This window comes from Oncorhynchus gorbuscha, linkage group LG08 (assembly GCF_021184085.1).
Source record: "Oncorhynchus gorbuscha isolate QuinsamMale2020 ecotype Even-year linkage group LG08, OgorEven_v1.0, whole genome shotgun sequence".
Taxonomy (NCBI): domain Eukaryota; kingdom Metazoa; phylum Chordata; class Actinopteri; order Salmoniformes; family Salmonidae; genus Oncorhynchus; species Oncorhynchus gorbuscha.
The window spans coordinates 39042539-39055906 of record NC_060180.1 but is presented as its reverse complement, the minus strand read 5'-3'; the positions used below and the strand labels follow the sequence as shown (position 1 = coordinate 39055906).

The following is a 13368-nucleotide window of genomic DNA, read 5'->3' as shown; positions in this document are numbered from 1 at the left end:
AAACAATAAAATCATTTGTAATAGTGCTCATGGAAATAAACAGCTACTCTTGTTGAAACTACACATCGGCTCTTGTTGTTTCGTTTGAAAGTTTTGGGCTCCCGAGTGGCGCAGCGGTCTAAGGCACTGTATCTCAGTGCTAGAGGTATCACTACAGACCCTGGTTCGATTTCAGGCTGTATCACAACTGGCCGTTATTGGGAGTCCCATTGGGCAGCGCACAATTGGCCCAGCGTTGTTAGGGTTTGGCGGGATTAGTCGTCATTGTAAATAACAATTTGTTCTTTACCGACTTGCCTGGTTCAATAAAAATACAAAATCTTCTGTCTGACTGTCTGTTTGACACAAACACACAATTTCTCTGTCTCACTCTTTTCCCCTCCCAACTCATTAAATCCTTACTTCTCTCTCAACAGTAAACTGGGCCTGCAACTTCCGCACCCAGTACACAGTCAGGCGGGAAAAGCCCAGTTCTACAGTGACAGGGGCTGGAAGTCACTCTACCCATGAACCGCTTCATGGATCAAAGCAACCTGCAATGAATGACATAGCAAGTTAGGGTGGAATACCCAATATTATACAAACTGCACTACCACATTTTTTTCTGCATTTCCAACAAAGGACTTTGCGCCTGTGCTTGGCCTAAATATGCAGGCTTTTGTTACCAATGCATGTAACAGGCTTGAGTTGAAAGGAGTAGGTAGGAATGTGAACAGGTGAGTGCAGAGCTTCCATCTTCTGTTATGAAGCAGAAAAGATGGGTAATGTCATTACTACCACTATGGATTAGATTTCCATGGTTTTCATTATAGTCTTGTCTCTGTTCATGGAATATATTTGTTCTGTTACATGGAATATTGTTTGCATTTCAAGAAATACAATTATTCAACCTGTGTTACACTCGTGTATTTGTGGTTTGTTCTCATTGTGCTACATTTACCAACACCCTATTTGCTATAGCTTACCATTATTGTTTGTTATTATTCAATATTGTTTTATTATAAGGTAGTTGTGACCGTGGGCTGTGTTGATCAATTATTATGAGGGAAGTACATGGTCCGACAGAGTCGCAGTAGCGAACTCGTGATCATGTGACGCTACGTTACTTTCCCGGCACAATCCCAGACGCAACGGCTCCATATCATCGCTTTACACAGTCCTACTACCCCCACGCCTTGCTTTCGGTATGGCGGACGGAGAGAGGTCCCCGTTACTGGCAGATCTCGGAGATGGTGGTCTTGGGGGTGGTAACGGCGGAGTATCACCTGGCTCGGCTCCTTATGGTTTACCAAATAAGCCACAAAGTGAGTATACATGCCATGGATGTTCTCCAACCTAGCCAAGGCAGTCGACTGGTTAGCTAGCTGACAACTCATCGGTTCCTATGATTTCCAGATAGCCAGAGCTCAAGTTGCTGTCTAGCTAGGAACACGAACAGCACGTATTTGGTAAAACATAGTAACGACGATGTTGTCTGCACTGATTTATCTGGGGAATATATTGTGGTTGCTAGCCAGCTAGCGGTTGACGCAAGCATGCCGGTTAGTTAACTTAGTTGGCTGGCAATATTTCTCTATAACCTTAAAGCATGTTATGATGCATTTATCGTTTAGGCATCATAGTTAAACGGATGTCACTAACAAAACACTATGTTGAGGTTTGTGCATGGAGCTAGTTAGCTAGTTGTCTGCTGCAAGATGTCTTAACTAGCTAGCCTCGCTATAATCCATTTCTCAATACAGAATATGCAAGTTACCATATCCTGATGATCCACGTGTTATGTTATAGTGGCCTGCAGAAATAAAACATGTCAGTAATATTTGTATCACCATTTGAAGATATACCGCCAGTATGTTCACGCTAACAAGCTAGTGTGCTAATCTCGTTTGAGGCGTGTACCGAAGCACCTGATTTGATTGGCACCGCTTTGGGCCATTCAATAAGCTTATAATTACTGCAAGATAAGACGTTGACCAATTACTGTTGTCTGAGGAGGGGCGACTGTATCTATGGAAATATCAGAACAGTGGCACGAGTTGCAGTAACACAGGTGTTTGTTCACATCATTATACCTTAAATTCTTTGGTTTTTAAATATTACAATGGTAATTGCATATTTCCGCGATAATAGTACTACACACACAGAGATAAGCCCCTGCAGTCCTATAAAGCTCCTTTTTTGTTGGAACTCAAGACTCAAATCTCAATCTTGTTAATCCTCATTTAAAAGGTAAAACACGGAATAGTACTTTCTGTGTAACCCTTTCATGGTTCAGTGCACTACTTACACTATATGTATTCTGTCAGTCAATCTGCAAATACGTGGTGCTAAAACAGATATGCAATAAAAACACAATGTTATCAAAAACAAAAGGGCTGATAAAAAAAAGCATTTAAAAATAACTATGTACAAATGTATAGGAGCTCTGTGCTTAGGGTGCCATGGCAACTAACAGCGAAATCAGGGTTTTATTGAAGAATGTTTTACTTGCGATGACTAATATGTGGTTGTCTTTCCTACCTTAGTTGCATGCACTGATTGTAAATCACTCTGAATAAGAGTGTCTGCTAATTGACCAAAACGTTCATGTTCACCCCCCCCCCCCCCCCCCCAGGCTTTCCTCCCTTCCCCAGCCCCACCCAGCCCTCAGTGCTTATGGGGGAGGACCCTCCTCCGTACTCCCCTCTCACCTCCCCAGAGAGTGGCAGTGTGCCAGGCATCAGCTGTAGAGTGTGTCAGAGCCTCATCAGCGTGGAGGGGAAGATCCACCAGCATGTGGTCAAGTGTGGGGTCTGCAACGAGGCTACGGTGGGTGACACATCTATCTGTAGTGTCATCACATCTATAGACATAGCCATACAAGTTGTATACAGTGGGCAGGCTGGGTGGGTGACCTACCACATAAACCTGCATGTCAGGGTTCATTCCATTTCAATTCAGGAAGTAATCCGACATTGGAATTTCCCTCATTGCTTCTCTGAACTTGAATGTGGAATTTAAGTTTACTTCCTGAATTGACTCTAGGTTTAAGATAAAAGGTTAGGAGAAGTTATAATTCCATGTGGAAGTTTTGAAAATACACAGATTCATGGGACCAGCGCCGTTGCCAATGGATTTATTTGAAATGGAATTGAACTTGTTAACCATTCTGTGTCCCTCTCCTTTTGTCTCTGTCTCCCTCTGTAGCCCATCAAGAATGCGCCTGCAGGGAAGAAGTATGTCCGCTGCCCCTGTAACTGTCTGCTCATCTGCAAAGTCACCTCCCAGAGGATCGCCTGTCCCCGGCCCTACTGGTAAGAGGGAGGGCAGAGGGTTGAGTGAGAAGGAGTGTGTGAAAGAGAGACTGGATGCATCCCAATTGGCACCATATTTACTATTTAGTGCACTACTTTTGGCTAGATGGGCCCTGGTTATAGTGGACTATAGGGAATTAAGTAATACACTATAGGGAAATAGGCTGTCATTTGGGATGTAGCCACATAATCAAAGAGGGAGGAAGACAGACAACAACGGTTATGAGAAATGATTCCTTCCCTTCAAAAAACAACATTACCTGGCAGCAGCAGATGCAACTTCAGTCAAGGCAACAGTGTCTCAGGGCATATATAAAAATATATCATTCCTGACATTTAATCCAGGTAAAAATTCCCTGTTTTAGGTCAGTTAGGATCACCACTTTATTTTAAAAATGTGAAATTTCAGAATAAGAGGGGATTTATTTCAGCTTTTATTTCTTTCATCACATTCCCAGTGGGTCAGAAGTTTACATACACTGAATTAGTATTTGGTAGTATTTCCTTTTAAATGGTTTAACTTGGGTCAAATGTTTAGGTTAGCCTTCCACAAGTGTCCCACAATAAGTTGGGTGAATTTTGGCCCATTCCTTCTGACAGAGCTGGTGTAACTGAGTCAGGTTTGTAGGCCTCCTTGCTCACACATGCTTTTTCACTTATGCCCACAAATTTTCTATGGGATTGAGGTCAGGGCTTTGTGATGGCCACTCCAATACCTTGACTTTGTTGTCCTTAAGCCATTTTGCCACAACTTTGGAAGTATGCTTGGGGTCATTGTCCATTTGGAAGACCCATTTGCGACCAAGCTTTAGCTTCCTGACTGATGTCTTGAGATGTTGCTTCAATATATCCACATAATTTTCCGTCCTTATGATGCCATCTATTTTGTGAAGTGCACCAGTCCCTCCTGCAGCAAAGCAACCCCACAACATGATGCTGCCACCCCTGTGCTTCACGGTTGGGATTGTGTTCTTCGGCTTGCAAGCCTCCCCCTTTTCCTCCAAACATAATGATGATAATTATGGCCAAACAGTTCTATTTGCTTCATCAGACCAGAGGATATTTCTCCAAGAAGTACAATCTTTGTCCCCATGTGCAAAACCATCGTCTGTCTTTTTTATGGCAGTTTTGGAGCAGTGGCTTCTTCCTTCCTGAGCAGTCTTTCAGGTTATGTCAATATAGGACTTGTTTTACTGTGGATATAGATACTTTAGTACCTGTTTCCCCCAGCATCTTCACAAGGTCCTTTGCTGTTGTTCTGGGACTGATTTGCACTTTTAACACCAAAGTACGTTCATCTCTAGGAGACAGAACGCCTCTCCTTCCTGAGCGGTATGACGGCTGCATGGTCCCATGGTGTTTATACTTGCGTACGATTGTTTGTACAGATGAACGTGGTACCTTCAAGCATTTTGAAATTGCTCTCACGGATGAACTAGACTTGTGGAGGTCTACAATTTATTTTAATTTTTCTCTGAGACCTTGGCTGATTTCTTTAGGTTTTCCCATGATGTCAAGCAAAGCACTGAGTTTGAAGGTAGGCCTAATTGACATCATTTGAGTCAATCAGAAGCTTCTAAAGCCATGACATAATTTTCTGGAATTTTCCCAGCTGTTTAAAGGCACAGTCAACTTAGTGTGTAAGCTTCTGACCCATTGTGATATAGTGAAATCTGTCTGTAAACAATTGTTGGAAGAATTACTTGTCATGCACAAAGTAGATGTCCTAATTGACTTGCCAAAACAATAGTTTAACATGAAATTTGTGGAGTTGTTGAAAAACGAGTTTAAATGACTCCAACCTAAGTGCATGTAAACTTCGACTTCAACTGTACAAGTAATGATTACTGTGAACTAGGACTATGTAGGACATGAATTACAACAGGTCCCCCAATGTGTATTCCTGTGTAACTAAGTTGTCAAGATATATAACTTTCAAACTACAGAAATAATGCCTGTATGATGCATTTTTTTTAATGCTGCGATTTGCATCATATGAGGCTCGTACCGGCTGTCTTTCTCTATTTTGAAAGTTATATATCTTGTAAACTGGATTGTTGACATGCAAAACATTTTGGGTCAATAATGGACTTTTATGAAACAAATACCAAAAGATAGTTTCTGGGTGGAGTTTTCCTTTAAGGGCTGCATTAGGCTAACCCAGATAGCCTAATGCAGATAAGTTAGGTGACTTGTATGGAACTTGCGCTCGGTAGCATTTAAACCTAGCTAAGAATACTGACTTGTAAACTGAACAGTGAGTTATGTGGTTGCTGTTTTGCCATCCTGGCACTGATTCTGCTGATAGCAGCTATTTCGAATAAGGGTCTACTTGTGCTGTGAGGTTGTTTTCCCTTCTAAACATGAATGCACTAACTGTGACTCTGGAAAAGAGCGTCTGCTAAAATGACTTAAATGTAAACTTGTCGTTGACAGGTATGGTTACGCTCTGTTGCATTTAAATCTAGGAATACTGGCTTGTAGACTGATCAGTGAGCTATGTGGTCGTCTTCCCCCAGTAAGAGGATAATAAACCTGGGTCCGGTCCACCCTGGTCCAGCCAGCCCTGACCCCCAGCCGGCCGGAGCTCGGGTCTCCTGTGGACACTGCAGCAATACTTTCTTGGTACGACCCTTCCCTCACCTCTCACAGCCATCATATACAGTAGGCTGCATCCCAAATATCACCGTATTCCCACCAAAAGGGCACCAGGGCCCAAATGTTTGATTGTGTTTATAGGTAAATGAGGTGTGTGTGGTTAAGATTTGGAAATATTGTCAAAGTTAAGGCTTATTGGGTGATTAGGTAATCAAATAAGTGTAAATTCTTTCCAGATTCCAGTTAGAATATGGGTTGCAAATATAACCCTATTAAAACAAAAATACAAGTTCTCCAAGAATCAATCATTTAGTGCTATGCACACGAGTGCAACATAATCTGATTAGTATTATTTACTCTTACATGAACAACAAATACACCGGCCAGTTTATTTGCCTCCATGACAGCCTGAATTCTTCGGGCATGGATTCTACAAGTCGGAAACATTCCACAGGGATGTTGGTCGAAGCTGCCGCGATGGCATCGCGCAGTTGCTGCAGATTGGACAGCGGTACACCACCGCCACCAGCCTGTACCTTTGACACCAGGCAGGATGGGGCCATGGACTGCTGCTTACACCAAATCCTGACTCTACCATCAGCATGACGCAACAGGAACCGGGATTTGCTGGACCATTCAATGTTTTTCCACTCCTCAATTGTCCAGTGTTGGTGAATGTGTGCCCACTGGAGCCACTTGTTGTTTTTAGCTGATAGGAGTGGAACCCGGTGTGGTTGTCTGCTGCAGTAGCCCATCCGTGACAAGGATCAACGAGTTGTGCGTTCCACGATGCCGTTCTGCACACCAGTGTTGTACTGCATCGTTATGTCTGTTTATGGCCCGCCTGTTGGCTTACGCCATTCTTGCCGTTCTCCTTTGACCTCATCAACGAGCTGCTTTCGACCACAGGACTGCCGCTGACTGGATGTTTGTTTGTCGCACCATTCTCGGGAACCCATAGACACTGTTGTGAGTGAAAAGCCCAGGAGGGCGGCAGTTTCTGAGATACTGGATTCGGCGTGCCTGGCACCGACCGATTCGGCGTGCCTGGCATCACGCTCAAAGTTTTACCCATTCCAACATTCAATTGAATGTCTGTCTGCTTTATATGGCAAGCCACAGCCATGTGACTCACTGTCTGGGAGCGATCCATTTTCGTGAATGGGGTGGTGTACCTAAAACTGGCCAGTGTGTCTGTACAATTAATTAAAACAAACTATTACCACATTTAAAACCACAGACAAGTCAATGTTACATGGTTAGATTGTGTCTTTGAATATGCAGGTAGTATGTATGTATTCTCTTCACTGACTGTTTCCTCTCACCCTGACAGCATCCAAAATGGTACCCTACTCCTTATTTAGTGCACTACTTTTGAGTAGAACCCATATGGCTCTGGTCAAAAGTAGTGCGCTATTTAGGCAATAAGGTGCCGTTTGGGATGTATACTCTATCATATTGACATAAGTGTCTTGTAATGTGTTTCAGTGGACAGAGTTTACTGACAAGACACTCGCCAGGTGCCCACACTGCAAGAAAGTGTGAGTTTCTATCTGTCCACACAGTACCCAGTCAATAGAGGAGTCCATTTAAAAGGGATTATACAATATGCTCAAAATAATGTTCTCCAGTGGTGGCTGGTGGCAACGTTCTATCGGAGGACATGCTCATAGTTGTGGCTGGATGACTGTACCATTAGCCTGTAGCATTAGGCATCAGGATAAGCTCCTTACTAACTTGTGTGCAACCTCTCAAGTCTGAGCTGTTACTCTTACACAACCTTTTATTAGTAGGACTTGCTTCAGCAACTAACAATTTAAACCTATGAAGTTCTTTTGGACAGCCGAAGCAAGTGGGACAATTTTTCTCCAGGAAAATTACCCTTTCTATTTAATGTTTACAGTCCATTTTTCCCTCTCTTTTGCCACACCCTTCGACGTGCAGCTCCTCTATTGGTCAGAGGTACCCTCGAAGGCGGAGCTTGTGGTGTTTTCTACTATGCTTGCTTTTCAGCATCTCCACTGCTGGGCTGGTGGTGAGTACACCCTCGATACTGTCCACTCTACATTACTTGACAAACCCATATCATAGATGTATCAAACATTGCCATGTCCACCGCCTAAGCCCCTTCATGAGGCAGGAAAAACCCTGTTCTGTGTCTGTAGGACCCATCTCACCACTAAACACATTGCAAAAAATAAAAATGTTACATGCTCTTCTCTCTCTCTCTGTAGGCTGGTACGTGGGTGAAGGCCCAGGACTATGGGGGTATCTATGCCTCCTGGGCCGTGCTGATCCTGTTGGTACTCCTTACCCTGGGCAGGGCTCTGTACTGGGCCTGCATGCGTGTTAGTGAGCCCCTACAGAACTTCACATAGACACACACGTGTAGGTTGAAGTTGCCCCTAGATGCTGATCTTGGGTCAGTTTCGCATTTCCCCCTTTAAATGGCTATCGTTAAGATTGTGGGATGAGAAGCTGATCTCCTAGATGTGTACCTAGGGGAAACTTCACCCCAAAGCCACACAAACAGGGGAGAGGAGACCCGCAGGAGCAAGGGGGGGAGCTTTTAAAATAATATTTATTTAAACTGGAAATTAAAAAACAAAGTTTTCCTCCTCCTTCCCTTTAGTCTGTTCAATGTGTTTCCAAACTGGATGATGAACATTTACTTACTCCCGAAGGAGCAGTAGTGTGACTGCTGCATTACTAGTTCAATTAGTTTTAACATGTTCAACTACTGTCCCTTCCCTGTTTTTAATCACTCAGGCCCTGCCATGGCTCAGTGGAAGAAAGTCTTCAATTATGACATGACCCTCGGAAAAGACTGCTACTTCGCAACACTGATCTCATGTTCTGTTTTTGGGCATTTTACATGATGGATTTGTTTTGGTAAACCCTTGAAGCATTTTAGAAAGGCAAATTAAGCTAAAATGAGGCCAGTGCAAAGTAAATGCCACCCATGTTACCCTCCCTTGTCTGTCATGGTGCATAATCTGTGGGACTGGCAGTCTTTGATCCAAAGTAGCTTGGAAAGCCTTAAAAGCAGTTTAGTTTTTATTTAACCTTTCATTTAATTTAACTAGGCAAGTCGGTTAAGAACAAATTATTATTTACAAATGACGGCCTACCCCGGCCAAACTCTGACGCTGTGCCAATTGTGCGCCGCCCTATGGGACCACCAATCGTGGCCGGATGTGATACAGCCTGGATTCGAACCAAGGACTGTAGTGGCGCCTCTTGCACTGAGATGCAGTGCCTTAGACGCTGCGCCACTTGGGAGCCAAGTTCGAGAGAGAGCTTGAGATGAGGCTGTTCAATCTTACTAGACACACACAGCCCTTCTCTCTCTTACACACACACACACACACACACACACACACACACACACAGAGCTAATAGCTTAGATGTTAGCTGTCAGTGTAACCCATAGATGTACACTGTACTATAGAGCATCAAAATGATGAAAGCCCTCAGTGGTGCTGCCCATGTTAAACAGGCTTTGGGTCAGGTGTGCCCACTTCCCAGCTATGGTCAAACTACAGTACATCTTTGCCTGGCTACCCATCTAACGTTTCTTCTCCACAATGAGTCGGGATTTGCTTTCCTCCCTGACCCTTTGAAAATGTGTCAACATTTTGACTGTTCTGATTGGTCCCAGAAACCGATGAGTTGGGCCTGATATGAATCACGTCATATTGACATCGGCACAAATGACTAGGATGGCAGGTTCAGGCTGACATGTGGAGCGATCCATAGAGCAGTGGAATTAAATTGGGTTTGAGTCGTCAGGCAAAATCTACCCTCCATGATCAAAATGAGTCCTTGATGACTGAAGCAGGCTGTGGTTGTTGTAGACCCTGTGCCTCGGCGAGGCTGTCCTTCAGGTTGGGATTACGTCCCAAATGGCACCCTATTCCCTATATAGAGCACTCCTTTTGTCCAGAGCCCATATTGCTCTGGGCAAAAGTAGTGCACTAAATGGGGAGTAGGGTACCATTTGGGATGCTGTCAGGGTGAGGAAACAGTCAGTGAAGAGAATACACTACCTGCAAATTCACAGTCAAACTAACCCTATAACACTAACTTGTCTGTGGTTCTGATTATGGTAGTTTATATATATTTTTTATTACAGATATGTTAGTTTGTTTTAATTAATTGTACATATGTTGTTCATGTGAGTAATTATTACTAAGCAGATATTCTGTTGAACTCGTGCATAACACTACATGACTGATTCTTGGAGAACTGTTTTGTTGATTTAATAGGGTTATTTTTGCAACCCTTTTTAATGGAATCTGGAAAGTTGTTACTGATTTGATGACCTACTAACCCATTAAACCTCTGGACAATGTGTCAATCTTAAATCGCACACACAAATAGTTAACCACAAAATGTCCACATTAATTGCGTAGTTTTACACACGCAGCTCTTAGATGGTTACCCTGCTTGACAGAACTGTTACAGTAGCAGCTCTTAGATGGTTATGGTTACCAGCTCTTAGATGGTTACCCTGCTTGACAGAACTCTTAGATGGTTACCCTGCTTGACAGAACTGTTACAGCAGCTCTTAGATGGTTACCCTGCAGAACTGTGACAGAACTGTTACAGAACTAGCAGCTCTTAGATGGTTACCCTGCTTGACAGAACTGTTACAGTAGCAGAACTCTTGTTACAGTAGCAGCTCTTGGAGATGGACAGAACTTTACCCTGATGGTTACCCTGCTTGACAGAACTGTTACAGTAGCAGCTCTTAGATGGTTACCCTGCTTGACAGAACTGTTACAGTAGCAGCTCTTAGATGGTTACCCTGCTTGACAGAACTGTTACAGTAGCAGCTCTTAGATGGTTACCCTGCTTGACAGAACTGTTAGTCGCAGTGAGTTATTTTAAAATGTTATTTATTATGATTGTTTTATTCATGATATTTATGTACAATATTGATCATGTTAATGATACCAATGATCAAGAACCTGGCTGATGCGCTCTTCAGTTTGTTTACACACAATAAAGACGTATGAAAATATCTGAATGCTTTTTAGGCTGTTTTGTAATTGCTTTTAAGACAGTTTACAACATCTCAATAACAGACAATACAATAATCAAATCCAAACATAAGACAAAACAACTACTTAGTGGTGAGTAGTCCAGATACTCGGACACTTTCACAGGTTGTTATACACTGCTCAAACAAATGAAAAGGGAACATAACACATCGTAGATCTGAATGAATTAAATTATTATTACATTTTTTTTTTTACTTTGTTGAATGTGCTGACAACAGAATCACACAAATTATCAATGGAAATCAAATGTATCAACCCATGGAGGTCTGGATTTGGAGTCACACTCACAATTAAAGTGGAAAACCACACTACAGGCTGATCCAACTTTGATGTAATGTCCTTGAAACAAGTCAAAATGTGGCTCAGTAGTGTGTGTGGCCTCCATGTGCCTGTATGATCTCCCTACAACGCCTGGGCATGCTCCTGATGAGGTGGCGGATGGTCTCCTGAGGGATCTCCTCCCAGACCTGGACTAAAGCATCTGCCAACTCCTGGACAGTCTGTGGTGCAACGTGGCATTGGTGGATGGAGCGAGACATGATGTCCCAGATGTGCTCAATTGGATTCAGGTCTGGGGAACGGGCGGGCCAGTCCATAGCATCAATGCCTTCCTCTTGCAGGAACTGCTGACACACTCCAGCCACATGAGGTCTAGCATTGTCTTGCATTAGGAGGAACCCAGGGCCAACCGCACCAGCATATGGTCTCACAAGGGGTCTGAGGATCTCATCTCGGTAACTAATGGCAGTCAGGCTACCTCTGGCGAGCACATGGAGGGCTGTGCGGCCCCCCAAAGAAATGCCATCCCACACCATGACTGACCCACCGCCAAACCGGTCATGCTGGAGGATGTTGCAGGCAGCAGAAGGTTCTCCACGGCGTCTCCAGACTCTGTCACGTGCTTAGTGTGAACCTGCTTTCATCTGTGAAGAGCACAGGGCACCAGTGGCGAATTTGCCAATCTTGGTGTTCTCTGGCAAATGCCAAACGTCCTGCACGGTGTTGGGCTGTAAGCACAACCCCCACCTGTGGACGTCGGGCCCTCATACCACCCTCATGGAGTCTGTTTCTGACCGTTTGAGCAGACATGCCCATTTGGAGGTCATTTTGCAGGGCTCTGGCAGTGCCTTGCACAAAGGCGGAGGTAGCGGTCCTGCTGCTGGGTTGTTTCCCTCCTATGGCCTCCTCCACGTCTCCTGATGTACTGGCCTGTCTCCTGGTAGCGCCTCCATTCTCTAGACACTACGCTGACAGACACAGCAAACCTTCTTGCCACAGCTCGCATTGATGTCCCATCCTGGATGAGCTGCACTACCTGAGCCACTTGTGTGGGTTGTAGACTCTGTCGCATGCTACCACTAGAGTGAAAGCACCGCCAGCATTCAAAAAAGTGACCAAAACATCAGCCTGGAAGCATAGGAACTGAGAAGTGGTCTGTGGTCACCACCTGCAGAACCACTCCTTTATTGGGGGTGTCTTGCTAATTGCCTATAATTTCCACCTGTCTATTCCATTTGCACAACAGCATGTGACATTTATTGTCAGTGTTGCTTCCTAAGTAGACAGTTTGATTTCACAGAAGTGTGATTGACTTGGAGTTACATTGTGTTGTTTAAGTGTTCCCTTTATTTTTTTGAGTAGTGTAGTTAGTGTCATTTCACAAAATGAGTGCCTTTTGAGACCCGTTGATATTTTGAATAGACATTTTGCACCAATATTTATTTTTAAAATACTTATTTTAGACATGCTCAAACTTTGGCATCTTAGTATTTTGTTTAACTTCCAGCTTTGGGCTGGATGTATCAGTTGTTCATTTAAGCAATAGGGCCTTGGGGGTGTGGTATATGGCGAACATACCACAGCTAAGGGCTGTTCTTAGGCACGACAACGCGATTACAAAATGGTTACCAACGTAATTTGAGTAAAAAAATAAATGTTCTGATATACCATGGCCGTCAGCCAATCAGAATTTAGGGCTTGAACCACCCAGTTATAAATATGCTAAATCTATGAGCAGAATTATTGCTTTACCTCAATTAGCCACAAAATCCTTAGCTTGAAAGCAACTTTTTTTTCTGGAAGCTGTGCTGCACCAATTCCCCTACATTTTCCCCATGTGGGCCAGCCCCAAAGCAATTAGAGTTCAACCAATAGGCTTCAGTCCCTCGCCATATGAATGACAGCTAGCATGATGCACACACAGCAGAGTGCGAAAGAGAGCAATGACGGGGTGCACATGTGACATAGTACACCATTTTCAGGGACCACTTTTGGCTCGTGAGTGCTACTTTCAGAACTACTGGCTAAAAAGTATAAACAAGTACCAGAGAATCCCTTTAAAATTAAGTGCCCTTTACAATAGACACTATTGAGAATTCAATAAATCAGATTTTGTTTTACATGAAAAGGCT

The 13368-nt window shown here is 43.6% G+C and overlaps 1 protein-coding gene across 2 annotated transcripts; it reads left to right on the top strand.

The window, feature by feature from the left end:
* Nucleotides 1-1024: 1024 nt before the first annotated feature.
* On the top strand, nt 1025-10372 carry pip4p1a (phosphatidylinositol-4,5-bisphosphate 4-phosphatase 1a). Of its 2 annotated transcripts, XM_046359445.1 has the most exons (8): nt 1025-1304; nt 2615-2808; nt 3187-3293; nt 5813-5918; nt 7380-7432; nt 7836-7926; nt 8126-8239; nt 8661-10372. In XM_046359445.1, exons 1-8 carry the CDS (start codon nt 1187-1189, stop codon nt 8703-8705), a joined length of 828 nt encoding a protein of 275 aa, XP_046215401.1. In that variant the 5' UTR covers nt 1025-1186; the 3' UTR covers nt 8706-10372. The 2 variants fall into 2 exon arrangements, with proteins under 2 accessions (XP_046215401.1, XP_046215402.1); XM_046359446.1 differs by having other exon boundaries at nt 1033-1304; nt 8126-10372.
* Nucleotides 10373-13368: the final 2996 nt, after the last annotated feature.

Coding starts and splice junctions, on each gene's coding strand:
- pip4p1a (XM_046359445.1), top strand. CDS start 1,187: ATGGCGGACGGAGAGAGGTCCCCGTTACTGGCAGATCTCGGAGATGGT. Junction 2,809..3,186: donor GGGTCTGCAACGAGGCTACG/GTGGGTGACACA, acceptor CTCCCTCTGTAG/CCCATCAAGAATGCGCCTGC. Junction 7,433..7,835: donor TGCCCACACTGCAAGAAAGT/GTGAGTTTCTAT, acceptor TTCGACGTGCAG/CTCCTCTATTGGTCAGAGGT.